Source organism: Narcine bancroftii, chromosome 11 (assembly GCF_036971445.1).
Source record: "Narcine bancroftii isolate sNarBan1 chromosome 11, sNarBan1.hap1, whole genome shotgun sequence".
Lineage (NCBI taxonomy): Eukaryota > Metazoa > Chordata > Chondrichthyes > Torpediniformes > Narcinidae > Narcine > Narcine bancroftii.
In genome coordinates this window covers 82,137,143-82,165,073 of record NC_091479.1, presented here as the reverse complement: position 1 = coordinate 82,165,073, position 27,931 = coordinate 82,137,143, and the positions used below count along the sequence as shown (strand labels likewise).

At 39.3% G+C, this 27,931-nt stretch overlaps 1 protein-coding gene across 1 annotated transcript in view; it reads left to right on the top strand.

Annotated features, from left to right (window-relative positions):
* The first annotated feature begins 64 nt into the window (after positions 1–64).
* The window catches only part of ada2a (adenosine deaminase 2a), a 47,133-nt gene continuing 19,266 nt past the window's right edge, over positions 65–27,931 (top strand). Inside the window, exons 1-7 of the mRNA XM_069903708.1 lie at positions 65–1,078; positions 3,388–3,610; positions 7,577–7,787; positions 15,515–15,642; positions 20,305–20,395; positions 24,510–24,618; positions 25,281–25,438. Coding sequence (XP_069759809.1) covers positions 751–1,078; positions 3,388–3,610; positions 7,577–7,787; positions 15,515–15,642; positions 20,305–20,395; positions 24,510–24,618; positions 25,281–25,438 — 1,248 coding nt within the window. The 5' untranslated portion in view covers positions 65–750. The remainder of the gene's footprint in view (positions 1,079–3,387; positions 3,611–7,576; positions 7,788–15,514; positions 15,643–20,304; positions 20,396–24,509; positions 24,619–25,280; positions 25,439–27,931) is intronic.

Sequence of the window (27,931 nt, the reverse complement as noted above, 5' to 3'; positions counted from 1 at the left end):
CGCGAGCTTCTCGCCTTCCACAGGATGTGACGACACAGTCTCTCAGGTGCGGGCCAATCGGCTGGGTCGCGAGGCGTCATTGTCGGGGTCGGCTGCCCTGCGGTGCTTTGAATGACGAGTTCTTTAATGGGACCGACGCGCGTTTTGTGGCCTTGGACTTGTTCTGATGAGTTCGCCCTCCCCTCTTATTTCGGGATAACTGGCGCCGAAAGTGTTTAACGTGGCCCGGGGGGGGTTTGCTTGAAGCGGGCGAACCTTCCTTTGGATCACCCCAAAGTTCCAGCCCCCACCACCCCCACTCCAAACAATTGTCCAAGTGGCTGCTGCTGGTCCCAGGGCAAATGGCCGCATTCGACTTTACTGGGCTCAACAGGGAAGTTGTCCACTCCTTCGTTGCAAGCTCCTCTTAACTTCAACGGGGTTTTTTTGGGGGTTAAAAACTTTGTGATGACCTCCAAAAGTGGCATCTCCACCCCCACCCCCCACCCCATGGTCAGCAGAGCTGTAAATTAAAAGCACGGATGCAGAAGCGGGTTTTCTCTCACTTCTCCTCCTCCCTCCAGTTCTTTAATTACAATTACGTGAGTTTCTAAAGCCGAGGAAAAGGACCGAGATTCACTTCAGCTGTCACGGAGGAAAAAAAAGGGGGAAATTACTTGCAGAAGCGGAAGTCTTTGTATTTCGGAGCGTTTCTAATTAGTGGTTTGGAGAGGAGGTTGTGTCTCTCGCTCGACGTGCCCCAACTGAGCCATGTGTCGTTTATTTGGGAGCATGACTCGATCAAACCTGAGGAGAACCGTGCTTTCCGTTCTTGGTGTATTTGCTGTGTGCCAAACTTTTCCGACCCCAAACGATCGAGATAGGATGATGAAAGCGGAGCAGTTTGAATTTATGGGAGGTAATCTGCTGCTAACAAATAAAGAAACCAAAGTGAATGATATACTAATGAAAATAAAAACAAAGGAAATTGCTGAAGGAATGGAGACGGGCAAATTCCCACCGGCCATGCACTTTTTCAGCGCTAAAGAACTGATCAAACAAAGTACCGTTTTTAACATTTTACGGAAGCTGCCCAAAGGTAAGAAAATGACCTGGTTTCTAAATGGTATTGATGATATCACTTCAAAATCTCTGATGACGCACTTGGTGGCAAAGCGGATTTAATGAAAGTTAATTTGGTGCGCGCAACCTGGAAGGGAACGTTTATTGCAACGATCACGGATTGCGGAGGAACGCTTCGTTTAAATCTATTTCTGCGTATGTGCAGTAACAAAGCGTAATGTTCGAGTAGGTTACAATCTAACCTCGATCCAGTTTAAAAGTTGAACTGCTTCCTTACGTCGATCGAAATAGATTGCAGGTGTGAATCATTTTTAAGACTCTTCAAAGATGGGAACTGGTTCGGTTTGCATTTGATCCGGTGTATGTATCCTTGTCAATTAAGAACTTGCAAGGTGAAATGGATATGTTGGAGGGAATAAACTGGTTATCTTTGGTTATCTGGTTATCAAATTATCAATGTAATTTGAATTACATTTTTTTTATTTTTCACACTATAAACCATATTGACCAAGATACATACAGACATTTTTTCTCTTGAATACAGTGTCCTTTTCTTCCCTCCCTCCCTCACCCCCTTTCCCATTTATTTGAATTACATTTTTAAAGCATGTAGATCGCCCAACATTTAATATTCAGCTCATTTACACTTTTTTTGAGATGATGGGGTTGAGAATAACCTGTCCACGTGAGCCACTGTCACCTTGTCTTGAAATGGATGTATTAAACAAATCTCATGAAAATGACATTTACACAGTAATTGCCCTAAACGCCACCAAACTGTTAACAACCTCCGAGGCATTTTGGGTTTGTATCTGTGCTGCCTATTACCAGCTGCATAGTACGACCGAACTCTATCCCTGCACCAGCTCCGATTTAAATGCACAGTCCTGCTTTTGTGCTCGGAAGAACTCAAGAAAATTTAGAGCAGAAGGAGGCCACCAGTCTCCTCAAGTCTGATCAATGTGATCAGTGGCTGATCTGACAGACCCAAGCATTAGTTGATTTTCTGCACCTGTTTCACATAATCCTTGCTTGAGCTAATATTTCATAAAATGATCAAACTCCTCTTTAAACGTTTCTGGTGATTTGGCCTCCAGAACCCTCCAAAGTAAAGAATTCCTCTTACACAGGTTGCCATTGACCTTTAACTATTTATTAACTTTGTTAACTTTTTGTGATTCACACACAAGAGCATCAAGATTTCTCTGAAGTTCATTAATTTGCATTGTCTGTCCATTGAGGTAATGGTCTCTCTTTTGATTCCTTCTTCTAAAGGACATGACATTGCGTTTTTCGAAAGATTTTCCTAACTCTGATAGCCTTATTACTGCATGCCCTGCCGTTTATTTTGTGTCATTAGTAACTTTGTAAAAGTTTTACTTTTCCTTCTCTGTATTATTAATGGACATGCTGTAGTTAATATTGACAGCTAAGAATGGAGTCTTGTACTCTTTTTTTCAGTCTGAAAATTATCCTTTTATTTTGATCCTCTGTCCTTCATGTGGATTGAAGCAAGTTCAAAGTTCAGATTTATTATTGGAATAAATGCTTTATAATATATACAACCATGAGATTCTTTTTCTTGCGGGCCATGCAGAATTTCAAGTTGTTGGTAATGCAAGAAAAGTTAAGTATACAAAAGAGAAAAATGTAAACAGAAAGAAAATTAAACAAATTGCATTGATAGATTTTGCCCATTGTCATGAAGTCATATTTTTGTGGAACAGCCTTTTATTTGATGGCTTATCAAATCATTTTGGAAATCCAGATATAGGAGACCTACACATTCTCCTTTACCCAACTCTGCTTGTTGTTTCTGGTTACCTAAATCAGCTCCTAAATGAATAAATTTGTCTACAGTTTGCATCTTGAATTCTTCACCAAGAACACTCAGATAATTTTTCTTAAATTGTAAATTCACTATATATTTTTGCACTTGGAAATCATGATGTTATTTAGTAACAACATAGTCAGGTAAATTACTTCTTCTTTAAATTTCTTATTGGAAAAACTATCATGAATACCGAATACACTATTATTTTTGGAACAGGAAAATAAAGAGATTCACTTTGAGATTTTCTCATTGAAGAAGTGCTTGTCCCTGTTTTGAGGTTGATCGGTTGAACTGGTGCCCATTTATCATTTTCAAGGGACCTCGGTGAATCAAATTTTCACCCAACTAAATCTAAGAGAACCAAGTCAGCCCTGTAATTAGTGAGTGAATTAGGAAACAGAAATCAACCAGGCTTCATGGAAAAAATATGTAACTTAATTGTTATTTTGGCTATGAATGTATTTTTTAAAATTACTGGGTTTGTTTTTCAGGTGCTGCTTTACATTTGCATGATTATGCTCTGCTGAACGTGGATTGGCTGGTGAAGAATGCTACTTATCTACCTAATTGCTATATTTGCTTCACGGCTGCAGGAGGCATCAGATTTCACTTCTTCCTTAGAAGCCCACAGAAAAGATTGAGCAAATGTTCAGAATGGGTTTTGCTTGAGGAGTACAGACATCAACTTGAAAATGTCACAGAATTTGATAACAGGTACAAATTGAAGAGTTTAACCTAATGAATAATTGTATCAATGCTCCCGAGGATTTTATTAGCACTGGAATGATGTTTGACAAATGTGGGATTCTGTCAGATTCTCATCCAACTGTTTAACGCGAACATTGACAGCAAATGTTTTCAGGCAATTCATCATGGGCAAATTTGTCTTTTACTGAACCTTGTATGCATTTTGATAACCTGGTCTCTGGATACTAATCACAAAGATGTTGGCTGTCTATCTTTGTCTAGAAAGCTGGAGTCCATTGTATTCTAGGTGCATGCTCTGGATGAATTTAGCCACATCATTATAGATTAAAATTACATCTGGGACCTACCTGTGTGGCTCAGGACCAAGCAGCAAGCAGTGAGTGCATCTGTCTCTGAAAGGTGGTTAATTCCTTGTTCTGATTTTGCTCTACTATGGGAAGATTGTGTTTCTCAAGCCTGTCTCTTGATGAATTCTGGCTGTTAATCCACCCTTGTGGAAGCCAAATGGTATAGATGAGGATTGGTCATTAGTAATGTTATCCTACCTAGAATGTGTTAATAAAGAAGCAGTGCCATCTGCATGCCAGAGCTGCTAGAGAAGATGGGGGAAGCGGTAACAAATGCAACATTTAAAGAGGCATCTAGACGAGTCATTGAATGAGAAAAGCAGGTGGGATCATATGTTGAGTTTTAAATCTTTTGTGTAAACTTTTTAGGAAGGATTCCTAATTTCTTGAAGTTTCCACAGATCATGAACAAATTCCATCTTGAAGATGAGGAACAAAAATCAGCTTGATAATTTTGAATTTGATTTTCTTGCAGACGTTTAGAGAGCATGATAAATATCTCTCCCATAGAGACTTGTCAGTTATTCCTAGGAGAGTTCCTGATTTTTAGAAAAGGCATTGAAATTGGTCGCACCACCCCCAACATGTGCCATTGCTGTGAATGGGGGAGGGGGGAGAGGTTGCTGCAGCGACATAGCGACGGCTCAATGTTGAGTGAGGAGCAATGTCCATCTTACCCATAATCCCCATGCCAGAGCGGTTCCAGAGGCATGGGGGATTAAGGTTAAGGAAGACTGACATTGTTTCCACATTGCGCCATTGCCGTGAACCGGCGTGGCATTTGCAACAGCACATCGTGTCCCCAAATGTTTTTTAATATTTTATTTATGATTTTCCTAACTTAAGCTCAACAACTAACAACCTTATCAGTGTTAACGTTAACAGTATCAGCACTGACTACAATTTACAATTATTAATTCTATACAAAATTTTCTGTAGAGTTCGAGCACTTTCTGTTCCCCTCCTTCCTCTTCCACACCCCTTCCCCCCCCCCACCCCCACCACATCCTCAACATTTAACACTTAACTAACAGTTACTCAAGACATGAAGACACACAACAAAGGTGTGAAACATGTATCCGGGTTCTATGGGTTTGTCATGGCAGACCAGAGCTCAGGCTGCTTTCCTTTCTTGACTTTACCCTGATTGGATTGGGAAAACCCCCCCCGCAACCAATTGAGGGATAGACGGGGAAGGTAGGATGGCAAGGCATGATAGACCACACTATAATCGTGCTCTTATGTATTTTAAGTATGGTTGCCATATTATTTTAAAAGGACCATACCTTTTTTCTCAAGCTGTAAGTAATTTTTTTCCGGGGGAATCACTGCTTTGCTTTTCTGTGTTCCAGCAAGTAATGCTCTGGAAGAGTCGGATTTCCAAGTAACCGCTATGCACTTCCTGGCCACTGCCAATGTGAACAATATGAATTGGATTTGGAATTTGGACAGATTCATTGTAAGGCTTATGTCCATTATGTTTCCCAACAGGAACAATTCGGGGTCCTGCGGGAATTCTTTACCTATAATTTTTCCTAGGACTTGTTTTAGTTGTTTTAGTACCACCCAAAAGGGCCTCACCTTGTTACATAGCAGCCCCTCTCGCCCTTTGATCACAGCAGCGTTCTCTCTCCCCCCCCCCCATCGCAATGGCAGCACTTCAGCCAGGGATTTCCCTGTGAGGCACGCAAGCACTGACCTTGCCAGGGTAACCAGGTCGGCTTCTTTCCCTTTCAAACCGCAGGAGCAGGATGCCCGGGTAAGTTTTACTGTGTTTCCTGACCACCTCTGAGGTAGGTCAGGGACCTGGTTTGGTTCTGACCGGGTTGACCTTGTTGGACCCTTTCAAATCACTGTGCAAATTGCCTGGTTAACCCCATTTTACTTGGCCATTTGAAAGGGCTTAGTGACTCTTGTCTTCATCTGATTCAAGCTAATTGTTCTCCAAAGATCACTCTGAAAATTTGGGTGGGATGAGACTTAGATTTGCTTTTGATCTGTTATGATTAGGCTTGCTTCAAACATACTGCCCAATGCTAAAAATTCTCTTGCATTTGTCACTTTATACAAATTTGATAAATAATAGATCTATCATTACAAACCACACACTCTTCCTGAATTTATCAAATGCTAATTACATTCTTTTGTCTAATCTTATCCTGCATACTCATCAAAATTCAGGAAGAGTGTGTGGTTTGTAATTCTCTCCTTTTTAAGTTTGTGGGCATGCATTTATTTGATCTCCAGCTACTTATTCCGAGAATGGGGCAGCACAGTTGGCATAGCAGTTAGCGCAATACCTTCACACCACCAGCGATCGGGACTGGTATTCCGATCCCATGCTATCTGTTTGGAGTCTGTACGTTCTCCCCATGTCAGCATGGGTTTTCCCTGGGGGCTCCAGTTTCCTCTCACCATTTGAAACTTACTGGGTGTATAGCTTAATTGGGTGTAATTAAGAGGCACGGACTCATGGGCTGAAATAGCCTGTTACCATGCTATATGTCTAAATTTTAAAAATGCCACCCATTGCCACAGAAAAGTGAAATTACTATTTTATGTCAAAAATTCAGTGTGGTGTAATGAGCCCAGAGGACCCCAAAACCCAGCAGCAATAGATATTCACCAAGACAAGTGGTTACTTAAACAAAAGTTGCTTTTCATTATCTTTAAACATGAAAACAGAATCACACTTTAACTTATCACTATTGACTTAAATAACCTAACTTGACCCCCTTCTAATTCTAAGCGCACGTGTATGTAATGTGTGTGTAAGTTCAGAAAAGTTCTTTGGTTCACAGTCCAATCTCACTTCTCATTCCTTCAAATTCACTGGTTGCAGGCAATTCTTAAATTGTGCAAGGAATTGAACATTGATAAAGTTCACAAGGCTTTGGTGCTTGAAAGGTAAACAGTTACTTCTCGGTAAGGTTCTTGTCGGTTTTCAGAGAGAGATTTGTTGTACACTAGACACCCAGCCACTTCAGTATCTTGACGAAGAAACTTTCCCCCTCAGGGTTCTCCAGATGATAACCTCTTTCTTTCAAGTCACCACAGAGTGCTTTTTTATTTCTCTTATTCCAAGTGAAACATTAGACAGCCAGTCCTCTCTTCTTGTATGAACCACAAGGGCTTTGACCAGGCTGAACTAAACACTTAAAACCTGTATTCCAAATTGGGTTTTCCGCATGCTTGCCAGCTTGTCCTGTTCCAGCCCCAACTGCTGTTACTGTCTGTAACACTGTAGAACTGATCTGTGTGTGTGTGTTTCTCTCTCACACAGAGAGAAAGTCCGTTTGACTCTGCTTGCAAAACCACATAACCCTCTTAGAACAGCAAGTTCCCTTCCAGACAATATGTGGCTTTGACGAACTCTTTCATCTGATGCATTTTTGTAAACAACAATCCATTAGTGAAGTCTCTTGGGTACTCTCCAAAGCTTTTGCAAAGGCTCTGAGGTATGACGTAGGCATTTTAGTTAAGGAGGAAAATGACAAAATAATAATAATAAGATAAAGGAAGGGAAATATTAGCAATAGTAATAGCAATAATACAACTTTTTAAAATCTTGAAAATTGCTCTGTTTCGTTAAATGTATTTGATAAAATACTCTCTTTCTCTACAGTTTATTCAGAAATCTTACATTAGTAACAGAAAATCCAGAAGAAGCCTACCAATCGCAAAACATTATTTGGAGAAGATTTGAAGACCTGTTTAAAGCTGCTTCCAGTCTAATCTCCTATGCTCCAGTATTTAAAACCTACTTCTATGAGGCTTTGAGGGAATTCTATCATGATAATGTGCTGTACATAGAGATACGAGCCTTGCTGCTGCCGGTATGTATAAAATGCTTCATGATGAAACAATGATTCTTCGACAGTGTTTTGGATTAAATCAAGGACGACAGGGGGCGTGGCAAGATGGCGTAGGGAGCGGACGTGCATTCCCGGTCTCCCCCAGGCAGTTATATAAATACCCGTTTTAAGAATATTTCTTTTCTGTTAAAAGTCTTTGTTTTGTTTATCGATTGTTTTTAGTTTAAAATGGCAACAAAGATTAAGGAAAATAGAGTTCAAATACAGAACAAAACTACACTCTCCGACTTTGGAAGAAACTCGGCCTACTTGCCCAGACAGAACCACGGAGTCAAGGCTGGAATTTTCTTAAGAACGGAGCTCATTAATTGGACCGTCGGATAAGCTGGCCTTGGACACCCCTTTGAAAGATGTTTAAAATGGCAACAAAGATTAAGGAAAATAGAGTTCAAATACAGAACAAAACTACACTCTCCGACTTTGGAAGAAACTCGGCCTACTTGCCCAGACAGAACCACGGAGTCAAGGCTGGAATTTTCTTAAGAACGGAACTCATTAATTGGACTGTCGGATAAGCTGGCCTTGGACACCCCTCTGAAAGATGGTGATGAATATTGATTTGAAATGTTTTATGAAGATAAATTGCAGTAATTGGCATTGGTTGCCCGTGAGTTTTAAAAATCCAGATAACATTAAAGTTTATTAGTGATTTTTTTTTTGGATGGAATATCGGAAGGATGAATTTATTATCTATAAATACAGAACAAAATTACATTCTTTGACTTTGGAAGAAATTTGACCTATTTGCCCAGACAGAGCCGGAGTTGGTGCTGGAATTTTCTCAAGAACAGAACTTATTAAAGTTGATTTCGGACTCCTTTTTGAAAGATGGCGACGAATGTTGATTTGAAATATTTTCTGAAGATAAACATATATATGGAACTCCTTGACCTGCAATAAGGTTTATCAGTGATTTTTTTTTTGGATGGAATATTGGAAGAGTGAATTTATTATCTGTGAGTATGCATACATTGCAAACAGATTTTAATAGTTTTGAAAAGGTTTTTTTTTTAAACTAAACAACAAGATCAGTTTAATATTGAGAAAATTGGAAAAAACGGAAACTTCATTATTAAATTTGGAAATTCAATAGAAAGAAACTATGAATAAGATTGATGATTTATAAAATTAAAGTCGAAGGAGCAATGTCCAAGAAGAGTTAAAAATTTTGAATAAGTTTTTCTTGAAAATAAATAATAATTTCAACTTAATATTGAGAAGATTGACAAAGTGGAAAATCTGGTTTTAAATTGGGAAACACAGAAGAAAGAACTTATGAATAACATTGATGCTTTAGAAGATCAAGACCGAAGGAATTCTGTTCAAGAAAATTTTAAAAGATTTGAAAAAAAACTTTTTTTGAAAGTAAGTTACAAATTCAACTTGAGACTGAGAAGAATGGAAGATTCGGTGTTGAACTGGGATGTTCAGAGGTGCTTTAATTCAGTGGATGAAATTCAGGAAGACTTGAAAAAAAAAATTTTTTTTTTAACTTTTATTGATTGTAAACCATGTTTAACTCAGTGTTGGGAGGGTGGAAAGGGTGCAAAATTTAATATCAAGTTTGGATTTTCAAAAAAGAGTTTATGAATAAGATTGGTTAAATTGATGGACCGGGGTTTTATGGATATAAGAAATTATGATTTTTCGGTTTATACGTGTATTTTGTCTGCCTGGGGGGAGGGAGGGAGTGGTACTTCTCTCCCGAAAGTCATATGCCACTTGTGGTTTATACCACACCCATTTGGGTTTTTGGGAATTAACCACCACAAGGTGGTTTCCTAAGGGGTTAGGGGAGGTGGGGGGGGTGAAAATTTGAAAATTATTTAGTATCTATTATGTAATATTATACTAAGTCAATTTGAAATGAATGTATGGAGATACTATAAATAAATTTCATAAGAAATCAGGGACGACATTGGGAACAGCTCTCAGCATTCATAACAAGTCCTGGGTTTTCAACTCAGCACAGTCGCTCCGAAGGGAACTTGATTAAATTAGAAATGTGGTTATAAAAATAAGCAATGATTATCTGTTACAAATAGAATGGGTTGGATAGATATTTGGAAAAAAATGAAATAGAGTATGGCAAAAAAAGAATTGAACGAATGATTAAGCCCCATTTCCATGTTTAGTTTCATAGCACACAAATTCTGTGCAAGAAAACATCAGGAAAAGAGTAGATAGGCACAGTTGTTCATGTCCAACTAAGTTTGAACGATACAATGGGAAGAATAACGCATTTTATTTTCTCATCTGCATTATTTTAAAAAAGATCAAGGTAAATCAACAGTGGAAAGGAAACTGCTGAACAGCTGAAGGAGTGAACGTGATGATGCAAAGTTTGCCCCCTTTCACTCAACTTGTTTTCCCTGTTTAACCCAGATCCCTACTCATTTAAAAGCCTAACCACTGGAATCACAGCATAGACATATGTACATGCAAACATACAATTTAGACAAGAAGTGGGCCATATGGCCCTCAGCCTGCTCTACTAGGGAGCAACTAATCTGATTTTTAACCTGAACTCTACCTTCCTGTGACAATCTTTTACCCTTTTGCTTAGCAAATATCTATGTACACTGCAGTGAAAATCTCCAAAAACTCCCACCACCCTTTGAACATAAGAATTACAAAGTCTCACAACCCTCTGTGAAAGAGGATTTTTCAACAATTAGTTCAATTCTCCTGAATTTAGGAGAATATGGTAAGATCTCAGTTTTAAAATAAATTGAGATAAAAGTGAGATTATGCCTCTGACATTTGATATTTTGCTTCTCTTTTGCTAGGATTCTCTAAGCTCTTCATTCTTCTTTGTCCTTTATCTTTGGTGTTGTCCACTTCCTTTATTGGTTCAATGGAACTCCCTTATAATTCCACTCCTGCCTGTTCTAATGTAGGCACTCTGTCTTCAACAATGATGTCGCTATCATGGAATCTTTCTTGTCTAATATGTACTCTTCCACCTTCCCCCCCCCCCCCCCGCCCACCAATTTGCATGTATACCTTGTATATGGATGATTTGAGTCTTCACCATTCTGTTCCCACTCATTCAGTTGCTATATTTGTGCCGTAGGAGAATCCTTTTTTAGTTGAAGTTGTAGATTTATTTTGAATATATCTTGTTTCAAATTAGATTCAGTTTTGTCACTACCCAATTAAATTTGCTCTTGTTTCCTCCCATCTTTCAAAATGTATGAGGGTCGTTGATTAATTGGGATATTTGGATGGTGTGGGCCAGAAGGGCCTGTTACTGTGCTGTATGTTTAAATTTAAATCCATTAATTTATCCTTGATTTCATCCATATTTTCAGCCATTTGCTCTGGTGGGTGAAACTTTGGTTTTCTGTTTTACTTAGTTGTGCTTCAGATGCCACTACCTAGTCCAATTACTTGTATATCTGCAATCATGCCCCTTTTAACCTTTATCATAGTTTGCCACAGTCAAACTTTTATTCCATCTCTAATCATTTGTAGAATTTAAGACTCCTGTACAGGTAGGTACCAGTTAATCACTCTTCCCATAAACACCATGTTTAAAGTTCAGCTTGTGTTTATAATATTGCATTGAACTTTTACAAGGCAATCACCCATTATTTCTGCAGTAAATCTTAATTCATAACTTTGGAATCCTTGTCCATTAGTCTTGATGCACTTCTCTGACCTTGCAGTAACTCTACACCTTTTGGTATGACTTCTGGCCTTCTCTAGCTCACGCCATCTATTCGTTCCAGCATTTCTGTCAACAACATTTACCCACCTCACAGCCACTGCAAGATATTGTACAATTTCACACCTAGTGTTTATTCCCTCCCTTGTATGTCTCATCACAGCTCAAATTTCATTTGTTTACATATTCTCCTGTTTACTGTATTTAATATAAAAATAACATTCTTAATTCCATACAGACCTGACTTGGAACTAATTCATGCTATAGCTGTTCAAATTACATAGTTTACTTGGGAGGAAAAAAGAAAGTTATTGTGTATTCATTTTGCATTTAAAAGCTAGGCAAAGAACCACTTGGCCAGCAAATACAGCATAACTACAGCCCATTGAAACATGCTCGTTATATAGCTTTTGTATTGGATCATTGATCTGTCACAGACTGACAGGAGCTCAAAAGAAATGATACAAATTAGTTTCAGTTCTAATAGCTCCTCTTGGGTGTAGAGGCTAATTAAGATGTTGTAAAGGTATCAAGTGAGTTAACCAGATTTCATGAATGATGCAAGTGTGAGATTCATTACCTGATACATTTATGTTTCAGTTTTGGTTGTCAAGGGAATAAAAATTGTTGAGTTTCTGCTGCTGGCACACATTGGCTTCATTTAAGAACTTAAATATTAGTGTCCTGGGTAGAATTGTATAAACTTTGGCAAAAATGTTTGCTGACAGCATATTGTGCCTTCGAATTGAGAACTGAACCAACCTTCACAGTGGAAAATAATTTGATATGTTTTTTTTTAAATTGGTTTTGTTTGTTTCACATTGATTTTGCTTGCCAGTTTTTTTTAAACACCAGAATGAAGACATTTTTTTGTTAATCCTTTCCTTTTTTGTTTAAATTGCACAAATTTTGACAATGAGAATTCGCTGGGGAAGTTCTAAGTCACATGCTTTTTTTGAGGAGCTGTTTGTGGTTTTTATTATCCATGTCCATTATGTTACTCATTTTTACTCGGACAAGTTCAAGGTAACTTGTCTTTACCATCTGCTCTTCAGTGGCACCTTTTGCTGCAGGATGTCCTGGGGACGATATTTGGAACTGGCAACTCCTCCTGTGGAAGTGAAAGTTTGTGTAGCTACCAGTTGATATTCTTCCAAACAACTTTGAGATCTGCCTCACTGAACTGATTACAATGACCTCCACAGGTAGAATATTTGGGTTGAGGACGATTGACCTCTACCCCTGCCTTAGAAAATTCAACTGTGGACATGCACCAACCAGCATAGGTTAAGGCATGGTTCTGACCTAGCATTCTCAACCTTTTTTCCAGCCATTGCTCCCCTAAGACTCAGCTCAAAGTTTATAGGCTCCCTTCCCTGTGAAGTCATCAAGTTTTGGTTTCTTCTGTACTTCTCTCCTACCAACTATACAAAAAATACGTTACGTGAGGGGAAAAGCCTTTTACTTAAATGTTACGTGTTCCCCTGGGAGGCTGTAGGCTGCCCATTGCCATAGACATTTCCTAAAGCAGGCAAATGTTCAGTGTTAAAATGATTCCATTGGATTTGTGAAGTTTAAGCAGATGAGAGTAGAAACCTCAAATTTTCTGACTCAACCCTAGATGTCCTGTAGGTGAGATGCTCCTCTACTCACAAGAGTCATCCAAATCCATGCTGGAATGAGAGGCAACACATCCACTCAAAGAGAACATCAAGGATGAGAGAAACCCAAAATGTTAAATGTCCTTATTTGGTCTTGGTCAATGAAGATACAATTAAATTCTACCCTTCTATAACAACACCACGAGGCTTGCACACTGCTCCAATCAATGTATCTACATAGCTCATCTAAAAAATCTCCATCCCACCACACTGACTACCAGTGTTCAAGTAATGAAAGATTACTCAGTTACTATTTTTGCATGTTCCAATGCAAAAAAGTCAAAACTTTATGATTCATGACAAGAATCCAACATCTTTGCTCAATAGTTGCCTGAAGTAAAACACCTTTGGATCAGAACAGGATTAATATAAAATTTCGCAGATGGCAAAAAAATACAAGAGTGTTTTATAATCACATTCCCCAAATGCAAACATAATCTAAAAATACTTTAAGAATCCTGACTGGTGAACAGTTTCAAAAGATAAATTTTCTTATCCATCTAAGAAAAAACAGTAATAGGTTTAAATAATTATTCTTATTTGCTTTCTAAACAAACTCAAATATTAAAAAGTGGCAGAGTGGAAAAGCTCAGACCTGCTGTCTCACTGTGCCAGAGACCAAAGATTCAGTCCTGAACACTGTAGAGTTTGCACATTCTCCCTGTGATTGCATTGGATTTCTCCAGGGGCTCTGGTTTCCTCACTTATCTGAGTTGCTAGGTCAAATTATCCCATTGTGTTGGTGGTACATCTCAAAAATCTGACAGCCTGCTGGAAGACAACTGAACCAATATCAGCATCTGCTCCTAGGCTAAAATTTGCAGCTTGAAGGCTCTAATTACAATCAGCTGGCACCAATGGGTTGGGCACATCACTGGACTCCCAAAAGAGACCTTCTGAGATCTGTCATGACAAAATAATCAGATTGGAGAAAGGAAAAGATTCATGGAGGAATTCAGTTATCTTTAAAAATTTAACATTCCCTCCAATCATGACAAATGGGTATTCAGGATGGCATTAGGAACCTCAAATTTCTTTGATGAGAGAACATGGAAGTCCAGTGTAAAATTTTGGTGGAACACATCACCTCATCAAGCATCACATGTCCCACTTGTGGCTTCATCCAAGAAAACCAAATTTTATTTAACGCTAGCTCTAGCGTAACACGTAACATTTAAGTAAAAGGCTTTTCCCCTCACGTAACGTATTTTTTGTATAGTTGGTAGGAGAGAAGTACAGAAGAAACCAAAACTTGATGACTTCACAGGGAAGGGAGCCTATAAACTTTGAGCTGAGTCTTAGGGGAGCAATGGCTGGAAAAAAGGTTGAGAATGCTAGGTCAGAACCATGCCTTAACCTATGCTGGTTGGTGCATGTCCACAGTTGAATTTTCTAAGGCAGGGGTAGCCAAACCTTTTTGATTGTGGGCACACTCAAAAATATAAGGAGTCACGGGGCAAACGATATTAAGGCCAGCTGTTTTCAACCAGTTACACTGCAAGAAAAAAATGATGTTTTTAGACCAGAAAACCCCTGTGCCATTGAAAATTCATTTTCTATCAAAATAACTCTATAACACTACTGAACAATTTAACTGTTGACTTTACAGTAGTTTATTGATGTGCTCACATACTATTACAGTAGACATTTCTGTATCTGCTGCTCTTAAATTTAAATAAATACAATAAAACTCTTTAAAATTCAGTGCAAAATAAGAACAGGAGAAAAGATTAAGAAAGGGACCAGGCAGTCTCCAATATCCCTCCACAACTCTCAGTTCTTGGCCCAAGTATCCACCTTAATGATTATGATGCAATGAGTGAATCTTTAGATAGATTATTAAAGTTAACAGATTCTTTGCAAGTCTAACAAGCATGTGACTTTCTGTGAGAAAGTATTAATTTTCCCACCGTGTCTGAAATTTTGGCTCTTGCTTGCTATTTTGCCATGTTTAATCAACAAAAGGTAAATGTTTTTAAACTGAGGTAAATGTTTTTATTGATGAGTAACATTTTACCAGTCAGTCTAGTAGTTGTTCAAAATGGCATCAACTAAGAAGGACGCATTGTATATACAGTGCAATTCATTATTCGAGACTGTTGGAATAGCCCATATTCCATTTTATTTTTAAAATTCACCCTGGGCCACTTAAAAATGGGCTACTGGCTACAGTTGGCCCAGGGCCTGTAATTTGGCTATTCTTACTGTAAGGAAATCAGTTGCAGGATTGATATTGACTGGCCAGCACAAGCATGAGAACGAGATGAAAACTTGAATACTGCATTATGCATTTGGACAAACAGTTGCATTTCAAGGTCACAATTGTAAACGTAACCATGAACTGACATATGTTTTAGGTGTATGAACTTGATGGGACCTTGCATGACAAGGAGTGGTCCATTATTGCTTACCAGGAGGTTGCCAAACGTTTTCAACATGATAATCCTGATTTTATGGGAGCCAAAGTCATCATTTCAACGCCGAGGTAAGATATGATGACAAAGTATTTTTTATTTGATATTACAAAATGTTGCTGTTTTCAACGGCAATTCTGATGTACACACTGATTATTTTTCCAAATCATTGTGAATGAGGTATTAGTTACAATCCAGAATCGCAGCTTTGGAATTATTTCCAGTTAGGGTCAGGAGAAAGAGGTGTGGTATGAAAAGAGGTGCCCTGTCACCCTGACTGGTCTTAATTAAGTCAGACCAGTCAGTTGGCTAAACAAACCTGATGTACAGTAGTTGTGCATATGTTGTCTCACACAGCAATGTGTTAGAAACTTTTCTTTGGCTGAATTGTATAAGTCTGCTTCTCTTCTCCCTGCCTTGCAGTTATCAACAAACAGCAAGGAAACAATATTATCACAACACATTCCTGTTGATCTGTTTCTATGCTTGAGGTGAAAGATGCGATAAATCAAGGAACCTGTAACGTTCACAGCTTAAAAAGAGAATTCCTATCTGATTCATATTTTTTCTGGATTTGAGTGTCCAGTACAAATGTTGGTTAAGCATGGTTAAACATTGTTACAATTTGGGGATTGGACTGAAAATTGTCCTATTTAGTATGAAGGTAATTTTGGTTTCAGTTTTTGCAGATGAAGTAATTTTGACACTTTTGTCTTACCATTAAGTTTTCAGAAGACACTGGAAGGCATGGTATAAAAATCCTAACAATTGAATATTCTAACAATATCAACAGATTGACAAATTGAGACAGCCAAATGTTTTAAATGTGTTAAGCACATTGATAAGTACAGGTGTACTTTCAACAGCCAGGTTTTTAACAGTCCGGCCTTTTATGATATTGCAAGGAAGTAGAAAAGAATTTACAATGCCAATGAAACCACAATGTCTACTTTGTCACTGTTTTGAACATTCTGTCATCTAAACTCAAAAAGCTAGATCCATGCTTTCTCTAAATACAGCCCATCAGTTTAGCTTTTTTTTTAACGGCCCTTTCAGCCACGAATCCATGCTGCCCAATTACACTCAATTGGCCTACAGCCCCCCGGTATATGAAATCAGATAGCTAGTACATGATGAAATAAAAATAGAAGCACTCAGCAGGTAAGATGGTGGCTGTGGGAAGAGAAAAAAAATTAATGCTCAGATCTGAGGCTCTTCTGATGGAGGGTCCAGAAACTGAAATGCTCCTTTTAAAATCCTGCCTGATCTGTTGAATTTTTCCAGTATTTTCTATTTTTATTTCACATTATAGCATCTGTAGTTTTTGATTTTTCAGCATATGTGATGACACATGATTAAAGGCCATTGATCTGAAAAATTAACTAAGAAGCATAGTTAAGGCATGGACTGATGCTGTTTGATGCATTCAACATCTCTTGTGTTTCTGTTTGTATTTGGATTTCCAGCAATAATTTGCTTTCAAGTCATAATCCTGCATTTGCATCAGACACTTTCAGTGTGGCTGAAATGCTATGTTTGACAATTTGTTTTGTAAAACTTTCTGTGCTTTCTTTTGGGATCAGGTGAAACCAGAGGATGTTTTCTGAGGCTCGTAAAATTTCCTGAGCCCTCAACATGCCATCATTTCTCAAACATAAAAGATGAAGGGGCCCCTTTGGTCCACAATGTTTACGCTCTCCTTTTGGGAGAGCAAATCAAAATTAACTCTATTTTTTTTTCTCTTTCTGAGCCTTCAATCATCATTTGCTTCAAATATTCTTTTTCATGTTTGGCCTTTAAATATTCCATTCCATCAAATATTGATGTCTCACATATTTCAACAGAACAGTGTAAAGTTTATTTAAACTTCTGTATTGATGATATTGACCTTCGAAAAAGTGAAAAATGTATTTCCCTCATTACAGTATTTTTAGAATCAAAGAAATATTCTTTTCCTGTAATGTTGGATGATTCTGACAGAGCTACAGAAACTGCCCCTCAGCAAAGTGATCTCCCAATCTGCACCCAGCCTCTCTGAACTAGAGCAGGCCACAAAGGGAGCACTGGATGCGGTAAATCAGTCCTGCAGATACACAAGTGAAGTGTTGCTTCACTTGAAAGGCCTGTTTGGAGCCCCGGACCATGGTGAGGCGGAAGTTGTGGGCGCAAGTATTGCACCTCCTGTGGCCACAGAGAAGATATTGGGGGGAAATTGTTGGGAAGCGATGAGTGCATGATGGAGTCATGGAGGGAGGGGGTGGTCCCTACAGAAGTCAGAAACAGAAAGATGTATCTGGTAGTGGGATCTTGTTGTTGGTGTCGGAAATTCTGGAGGATAATGTGTTGGATGTGGAGGCTGGTGGAGTGGTAGGTAAGGATAAGGTGGACTCCGTTGCATCTGGCGCAGATGAACAGGAAATGGAGGAGATGCAGGTGGAGTATTGAGTTGATGGTGGTGGAAGGGAAGCCATTTTTGTGGAAGAAGGCAGATATTTTGGAAGATCTGGACTAGAAGATCTCATCTTGGGAACAGATGTGATGGAGATGGAGAAATTGAGAGAAGGGGATGGAATTCTTGCAGGGGACAGGGTGTGAGGAAGTTTAGTCAAGGTCATTGTGTGGAGTTGAAATAGATGTCAATGGAAGACATCTCCTGAGATGGAGAAAGAGAGATTCAGGAAGGGGAGAGTGTTGTCGGAGATGGACCAGGTGAGTTTGAGATTAGGGTGGAAGTTGGCCACAAAGTGAATGAAGTTGACAAGCTCATCGCAGGTGCATGAGGCAGCCCCAATATAGTGATCAATATACCGGAGGAAGAGTTGAGGGGTCTTGCCTGTGTAGGCTTGCAGCATGGATTGTTCCACAAAGCCCATAAACAGGCAGGTGTAGCTTGGACCCATGCATGTATCCATGGCTACTCCTTTGATTTGGAGGAAGTGAGATGAGTTAAAAGAGATGTTGTTTAAAATGAGGGCAAGTTCTGCCAGGTGGAATAGCGTAGTGGTGGAGGGTGACTGGTTGGGTCTCTGGTCCAGAAAGAAGCAAAGTGCTTTAAGACTTTCTGAATGGGGGATGGAGGTATAAAGGGATTGGACATTCATTGTGAAGATGAGGCAGTGTGGTTCGGGAGATGGAGGGGATGTGAGCTATTGTGGATGTAGGTGAGGAGGGATTGGACCAAGGGAGAAAAGTAGGATGAAACTAGTTTGATGGGACTAGAGCAAGTAGAAACAATGGGTTTATCCAGATTGTTAGATTTGTGTGTCTTGGTTAAAAGGTAGAAATGAGCATTGCAGGGATAGGAGGCAATAAGATTGATGGCTATGGGAGGGAGATGATGGGGTTGGAGACGATGGCTTAATGTGATATGGTGGGGTCCTGTTGGAGGGGTAGATAGGAGGAGGTGTCTGAGAGCTGTCCCCTGGCCTCAGCAAGGTAAGGGTCAGTGCGCCAAACCACAACAGCATCAACCATATCTGCAGGTTTGATGGTGAGGGTGGGATTTTTACGGAGAGAGTGGATGGCAGAATGATCGGAGGGAGAAAGGTTAGAATATAAAAGGGGAGTGGTGAATTTGAGCAGCAGTTGGAAATAAAAGGTCCAGAGTGGGCAGCTGGTCAGGATGAGATAGCCAGGAGGGGAAAGAAAGCTTAAAAGTGGGAGAAGGAGACTTGGTGCAGAATCATGGCCATGGAAGTAGGCCCGGAGACAGAGGCGATGGAAGAAGAGTTCGGCATCATGGCATGCATGGAACTCAATAAGGTGTGGGCAGAGAGGGATGAAGGTGAGGCCTCTGCTGAGGGGTCAGAGTGGGAACTGGTGTTTGGGGGATTTGGAGGGTTGGATAAGTAAGAGGGTGGAGATGGAAAATGGGGGAGGTTGGTGGGGGGATGGGAGTTGGGAGATAAGAAAGGGCAGAGGGATTTTGAGGATGGGGAGGGCAGCATCGGGACCTCCTGCAGGTAGACGGACTGGGTTGATGCTGGTGTTGGTGGTCGAAGGTGATTGGGGATAACTTGAGCAGCTTTCAGGTGGCCAGAATACCCGAATGTAAAGCCGCCTAAAATACCCGAATGCGGCTGTCGGCAGGCCATCTGGAAGCGGAAAACCTGTCCCCAATGAGCACTTACTCAACCCACCTCGGGGAGGTGTAATCTCCGCTTCCGAGCGCTCCCCCAAGCATCTGAAAGCAACAAGGGGGGCTAGCAGTTTTCAGGTGCCTAGCAGGGGGCGAGGTGATGACAGTCAGCCTGTGACCCAACTCCCGGTTCCCGCGCCGGCCACCCCAGCCCTGACGTCCCGCGCCGGGGACGACTGCCCCAACTCGAGAGCTGGCATTTGCTCCACGGCACCTCTCCCCGCTGCGGACCTTTCAGGTGGCAGAACACTGCCTTCATTGCTGCCAACTGAACGTCCCTTCGCAGACACCTGCAGTCTCTCCGGAGCTGCATTCTCCAGGTGATTCCACCTGAAAGTGGCTTTATTGAGCAAGCCACTGAAAGACTGGGCAGAAAGGATAAGTAATGAAATGGAAATCTGAAGACTCAGTGATTCAACTGGAGAGGGTTAGAGAAGGCAGAGATTTATATACCATTGAGATGACGACAAGGGATTTGTTGACACTTTGCCTTAATTAATTCAGATAATTAGTTTTTCCGTATTTTTTTTCTTTGATCTGCTGTTTGAGTTGTCTTTGCATCTGTCAGTGACTTTTATTGTGCATTTTGTTTTAGGAAGATTAACAATTCAGAAATGAAAACCACAATATTTGAAGCCATGAAATTTTACAAAACATTTCCGGAGACCATAGCAGGGTTTGATATGGTACATTTACTATTCTGATCTAAATTTCTTTCATTCACATAGTAATTTTGTATTTTCCATTAATTTATAGGAAATTAATATATTGTTTCAGTATTAAAAAGTGTAAATTTTAAAGTAAATATTGTGGCGCCAGAGTAATTTCAGATGCCAATCCAGAGGTAGTGTTTAGAAACCAGTTAACTATTGGATATGGCTCAGTTTTGTACATTCTTACAGAACACGGATGAGGAGTGGTTTTAAACTATCCGTTAAAATATTTTTGGTTAAAATTTCCAATTGGAAGGAGAAGAGACTAGGCTAGGAAAAAAGGTAAAAGGTGAGGGATATTGGGGTAAAGCCATGAAGGCAGCAGTGTTTTGTCAGAGATATGGCCATTGATTACTTTTTTAAAATATTTTATTTTTTTCATACATGTAATTAATATACATTTACATAGATAAAAATTAAATTTAACATTAGAATGATTACATGATAATTTTACCTCACCATTACCCTCCCCTCCTCTCCCTCCTTGCACCCTCTCCCATTGGGGGAAAAAAATCATATAATAAGATTTAAATGTAATATATAGTTACAAAAGATAGAAAAAGAGAAAGATAATTACATGGATTGCACAAGGATCAGTCTGCACACTGGGGCCCTTTAGTATTAACCATATAACCATTTACGGCGCGGAAACAGGCTATGTCGGCCCTTCGAGTCCTCTCTTTTGGAAGATCATTCCATTCTGCCACCACTCGCTGAGTGAAAAAGAATCCTCTAATATTTCTCCTAAAGTTTTTCCCCCTTACCCTTAACTCATGTCCTGTACAACAATTTTTGGGGACGACGATTAACGTAGGTCTAAAGAGGCGAGAAGTACATTTTTACATATTCACCCCTAAACTTTGCATATTCAGGCTCCAAATTTGTAAAAAGGTAGAATATTTATTTCTTAAATTGTATGTAATTTTCTCCAAAGAAATACAACTTTGAATTTCTGCATTCTACCTTTCCATACCTAAATGTGCATCTGATTTCCAAGTCACTGCAATACACTTCCTTGCCACCGCTATTGCTATTTTAATAAATTTCTTTTGATAAAATGACAGTTTTAACTTGAGTCTTGTTCCTTCGATTTTACCCAATAAAAATAAGTCTGGAATTGTGGAAATAAAATACCAGTAATTTGTTCTAAAAAAAATTTCACCCAAAAAATCCACCCAAAAACACCTTACTTTAGAACATGACCAAGTAGAGTGTATTTCACCACATCTAAAACATTTATTTGATAAATCCAATTTCATTTTATACAATTTTTGTAGTGTTAGATATAATTGAAGTAAATAATTATATTGAATTACAAGTAGTCCTCAACTTCCGAACGACGCAAGTTACGTCCACCCGCACTTACGATCAAAATTTTTAAAAAACATTTGTAGTAATAATTGTAAGGTTTGAAAAAAGATAGTGTCCACGGAAAAAATATTCATCTTAACGTTATTAGCAAGGTCATCCATTCTAAAATCCCCTTCCAAGTTTTTTTTAAAGCAATGGTAAATTCAGCTTGTATAAATTATTTAAATTATCTATCCAGATCCCTAAATATTTAATCACCTCTTTTATCCATTTAAAATGAGTTTTCTTTGGCAAAGACTATAATCTTGTGGGGGTGCGGGGGGTGGTGGTTGTGTGGTGACGCACATACTTGTAGCAGCAAACTGGCCCCACTTGTCACGCACGGTCAGCGGGGCAGCCGCGGCAAGGATGGTGTCGCAAGACCATCTCTTCCGGTTCCAGACCAAAAGATTGTGTACAAGCTTGCATCATTGGGACGCAAACACTGGGACATTAGGGGCGGGACCGAGATGGGGCTTAAAGGCCGCAGTGTGGAATTCAAAATAAAACAATTTGTGGTACCGGATCGCGCAGCCTGTTGTCTCAGTCTCTTTGCTGCGCTCGTTCACAACATGCTACACCAGGATCTTGTCAAATTGTTTAAATCAGACATTTTTAACTTTTTTTTGGCTCAGGGCTACATGCAACTACTCAAAGTTTATGGTTCCCCCTTCCTGGTGCAGCAGTCATTTAGTTGTTTCTTCTGTACTTCTCTCCTACCAACTACAAAAAAAAATTAAAATATTCATGATTTCAATCTGTGGCTTCCCTTAAATGTGCTGCCTCCCCAGGGGAGGGGCACATGTCCCACACCCCTTGATATTAGCTGTTCTAAATGATGTTTCACTAGCTCCTGATAAGCTAATAGATTCAATTTAGAGTTAGTGTAGGGCAGGGAGAGAGATTGTCAAGTAAAATTTGATTGCATCTATTATTGGTGAATGTATACAGTTTAGTTAGGATTATGAATTTGTTATCTATGCCATCAATGTAAATATTCTTAACATACATTTAATCTAGAGAAGGTAAAAAAAAAATCTAAATGGTCTATTCAGTACAGTTTTAAAGACTGGTAACAATTTATAGTCAATGAATTAATAAAGGTGTGCAGGTTTAGATTTATTTTGAATTGTGACTACATAACAATTCTAAATGATTAAGGAATCTTTTTGTACTTTTTTTTAATCATTATAAAGCTCCACCCATCCCCTGCCCCCGGCCAAATGCCCGTGATGTTGATGATTCTTGTCTTCTCTTCCAGATGTCAAGATATGCTAATTAATGTTGCAAATCTAACTTAATGATGCGTAATAAAATCTCTAGCATTCTCCTGCATCATATTCCTCCACACATACATTATAATGAATTTTAAATCAAATTTGACATAAAGTAAAGCAGAAATTAAATCTTGTTCATTCCCAAATTTTGAATACTTTAGATTCTCTATTTACTACTTCTGTAAAAGTTGGCAGAACATCTTTATGAACAATTTCATTAACTTGGGTAATCAAATTGCTTGTTTTGTTGCACAATGTGTTACATGGAAATGAAAATTAAAAAGAAAATGCAGTTATTTTTTTTTAAAAGGGCTACTAACATTTCATGGATCAGGCATTATCTGCTGGAAGAGTAATGAAATGTTTAGGTCGAAGTCCCTTCATTCCACATGAAGGTGATTTCCAGAAAAGGTTACGGGTGCAGTGGTTGTCAGACTAGCAGTGGTGGAGATGGGACCTAGTGATCCAGAATCATTGCTAGCAAAGACGATCTGAGTTGGTGACTAAATGCTCTCTGAATTGTACCTAACAATGTGCCAAACTCCATTTTTCACTGTCACAATCCTTGACATCACTACTGGATGTCATGGTATGCAGGGAGGAGGGAGTAGTCTTGGGAGTTTTCAGCATTGACTTCGGGCCCCATGAAGTCTCTCGTGACATCAAATCAAACATGGGCATAGGATGTCTCCATGTAAGAAGTACGGAAAGTAGCACCAACACAGATTATACTCTTGAGTCCATGAACCAGATTAATCTGGTAGCTGCATTCGTGACCAAGATGGCTGAATCCTGACGATGTAGCTTGTGGACAAGATCTCTGATGGGTAAAGAGTGATCAGGTATGTCATCCTCCTGAGACTAGTAGTAGATCTCCACTCTGAAGACACTTCCCCTATTGCTGCAACGTGGCCTGTTTCCGCACCGTAAATGGTTATATGGCAAGACAACTAAGTGTTCAGACTGAAATCTTATTTTGTTAGGAATGAAGAATGTTTCAACACAAGGACTGCACAATGGGGCAGCAATTAGTGCCACCGCCTCACAGCTTTGGCAAACCAAGATCAATCCTGACCTAGGGTACTGTATGTTGAGTTTGCATGTTTTCTCCACTTGCTCTAGTTTCCTTCTGTATCCCTAATATGTAAGAGTAGATGGAAGAACAGACTGGGGGTTAACTATGTACATCTTTCAACTGAATGGATTATTTCTCCACTGACCCGATTTGTTTGGAAGTTGTGCCAAAATGATGGCTTGGATTGCTCTTGCATTATTGCACTGATACTTGAATGATATTAGATCTGATAGGACTGCAATCAATAGTTAGGTTTTTTTGACATTTTCTCCGTTGGTGCATTAAAGGTCATCAGTTCTTTGGTGCTGCTTGATTTGTCTGTTTGGTACTTTTAAAACTGTTAAGAATGTGTGTGGATGAAAAATAAATCATTAATCTATTATAGGTTGGTCAAGAAGATGTTGGGCACCCGTTGTGGTACTTCAAGAATGAGCTATTGATTCCAAGAGAAGTGGGAGTTAATCTGCCTTTCTTCTTTCATGCTGGGGAAACTGGTAAGGTGTGCAAGAAGAATACTTTTCTAAAAAGGTTATGCACTCATATTCACAACATAGCCAACAGTGGACAGTGATAAGCTAATATTTCACCACTTTTTGGCTCAATGTCCCTTTTACATTGAATTTTAGTTTGTAGTTGGTTTATTCTCCTGAGGGCTTAGGAAGCTGGAGGAAAAGAGGCAGAGGATTAGGGAAGGAGGGATACATCTCCAACCCCTTCCTGCTCCCCATCACCTCAGCTTTTTTATTTCTACCCTCCTTCCTGTATCCACTATGATTGGCCTGTGTTCCTCCCCGTGTCTTCCTCTCTCCTCTCCTTTCCATACCCCCTCTCCCCCACCTTTTTATTCAAGTGCCTGTCTCTTTTTTTTGTGTTCTCGCATTGACAAAGGTCTCAGGCCTGAAACATTGATTTCTTTCCTATGGGTGCGACATGACCTTCTGAGTTTCTCATTTGTGTATTGTACTTGACCACAATAATTGCAGACTTTCTTCTTTAATATATTTGAATGATGTTCAACACTAGAACCTGTGATTTTTTCCCCCCCCCCAGAAGAATAATATTTGCATTGTCTCATCATGTGACATGTATGTATCCAAATGAAGAAGCACATTTTTTTCTGTATAAAGTCTTGAATTCTTGTTGGTTTCCACTGCAGACTTGGAAGGCACAAGTGTAGATGAAAACATCCTGGATGCCTTACTGCTGAATACAAGTCGAATAGGCCATGGTTACAGCATAAACAAACATCCAATGGCAAAGCGGATTTCCAGAGAGTTTAAGGTCCCCTTAGAAGTATGCCCAATTTCAAACCAGGTATTCAAATTGTGTGGATCAAACTGAGCATATTGTTATGAAACTGTGCACAACGAGCAGCCATAGACAATGAACCAGACAGTGTTTAATTTTTAAAACACAAATTTTATTTCTAACTCTTAAACTATAATTGTAACTTTTAAACTATCTTTAACACTAAATCTATCCCCAACCTTGTTTGTGCGTGTGCACCCAGACCATTAAAGACCAGGCCAAAATTTAGAAAGTTACTTCAAAGTTCAGTATTTTAAATTCAGTGTTGAAGTGTAGGCCTTTGAAATTTGATGCCCAGAATTCATGATGAACTGATGGAAAGACTGGAGTTGCGGCTGGTACAGACTCACAAATTCTCCTTGTGTTGCCTTTAAAGAAATGTCCATCCACACGAGCTGTAGTCATAGCTGTAGTCCTTTTGTAGGCGAGACTTGAATTGGGCGGCCTCCTCAAAGCTTTCAAAACTTTGGCATCAGTCTCTCCAAGAGACCTTCGCTGTTAGTCACAATCAAAATGAAGCACTTTCCCAAAAGACCCTCCTGGCACAGGTCAATCCACCGAAAAGGCCCAGTCATTCACAGAGCATGCTTTGCTCTGAATTCCACAGAAATGGCTGGCCACAAGAGCTGCTTAAAAAAGCTGTTTTCTTTTCAGCATTCAGAATGGTTCTCCCTTGCAAAATCATAGTGTCCTTTTGTAAATGTATCGAATCTGCAACAGACTGTGACAAGCTTTCCCTCAGTTCTTCCAATGTATCAAATTGTTGCTGGGCTGTGATTTGTGAAAATGCTTGTATGAAATGTTAACTGTTCCTCCTGTCTATACTATCCCTTACAGTGATAATCCCATTTTACTAAAACAGGAGCTCGTAATAATATGAAACACTTTTTGCCTTGGAGGAAAACTTCTAATGCCTGTGCTCATTCTAAAACAGATCTCCAGTGATATAAATTTGTCTCGAGTTGCTGTTCCTCTACTTTGCAGTGTGGTATTAGTTCCCAATTATGTATTTTTCTGGTTATTTGATTATATTGAAGTAAAACACATTGCCACAAAACAAAATTAAATATTTACTTCATAGTCTTAGTTAACATTTCAAGTACAAATTTGTTAATGTATTATTTTAATTCGTCTCTGATGCAGAGATACTAATACCCGGTATTATTTTCTATGTTTGTTTTGAAAACTTTGCATTTTGATTTCCTGTTTTTTAAATTCTAGACTAAGTAAAGGTTAAGTAATTAGGTGCTGGTGGGTTGTGGTAATTAGCAAAGGAATGGCATAGAGTTTAAGGGTGTCTTCTATTTGTCAGGCAGTCCCTCAGAACTGAGGATGATTTCCTTCAGCTCTGTGGATTTTGGTGAACGATGAGTCCTGGTTGAATTTGCTGGCTCTGTGATAGGTGAGGAATGAGAGCTGTGACAGGTGGCACATTCCTTCCAATGCGTTTGTTGAGCTTCCAGATGCTCCATATAACATTCCATGTAAAATTCCTCTGTTTTGAGTAAGGATTTTGGGAATTGCTGGGAATGTTGTACTTTTTCCAATGAAATTTAAGAACATTCTTGAAGCATTTTCTGTCCTGATAATCTCTTGCCATGATGGAGCTCAAAGTAGTGTGTATTTTGGGAGTCTATGGTTGGGCATACAAATGATGTGCCCTGCCCATTGGAGTTAGCTCAGTGTTCTGGGTGGTAAATTGTATCAGCAAGTTTGCTGAGACACAAAGATTGGAGGCATTGTGGGGACAGTGAAGAAGGCAGGCAAAGCTTGCAGAGGGATCTAAAATGGGCTGCAAAATGGCTGATAGAATTTAAAGCAGACGAGTGTGAGGTGTTGCATTTTGGAAGGACAAACCAAACCAAGAAAGGACATGCACGGTAAATGGTAGGGCACTGAGGAGTGTAGTAGAACAGAGGGATCTGAGAATACAATTTCCTGAAATTGGCATCTCTGGTAGATAGGGTTGAAAAGAGAGTTTTTGGCATATTGGCATTCATAAATCAAACAAACTATTGAGTATAGGAGTTGGGATGTTAATGGTAACGTTGTACAAGACATTGGGGAGGTCAAATTTGGAATATAGTGTGCAGTTTTGGTCACCTAACTAAAGGAAAGATGTCAATAAAGAGTGCAGAGAAGATTTACTAGGATGTTGCCTGGACTTCAAGAACTGAATTACAGGGAAAGGTTAAACAGGTGAGGACTTTATTCCCTGGAGCATAGAGATTTAATAGGTGTATTCAAATTTATGGGGGTGATAGAGTAAATGTAGATAGGCTTTTTCCACTGACGGTAGGTTAGGTACAAACTAGAGGGCATGGGTTTAGGATGAAAGGGGAAATGTTTTGGGAAAACTTCACACAGAGAGTGGTGGGAGTGTGGAATGAGTTGCCATCTGAACTGGTGAATGCAGGCTCAGTTTTAACATTTTAGAAATTTTTGTATAATTTTTTATTTTTCACACTGAACCATATCAACCAAAGTATATACAAACGT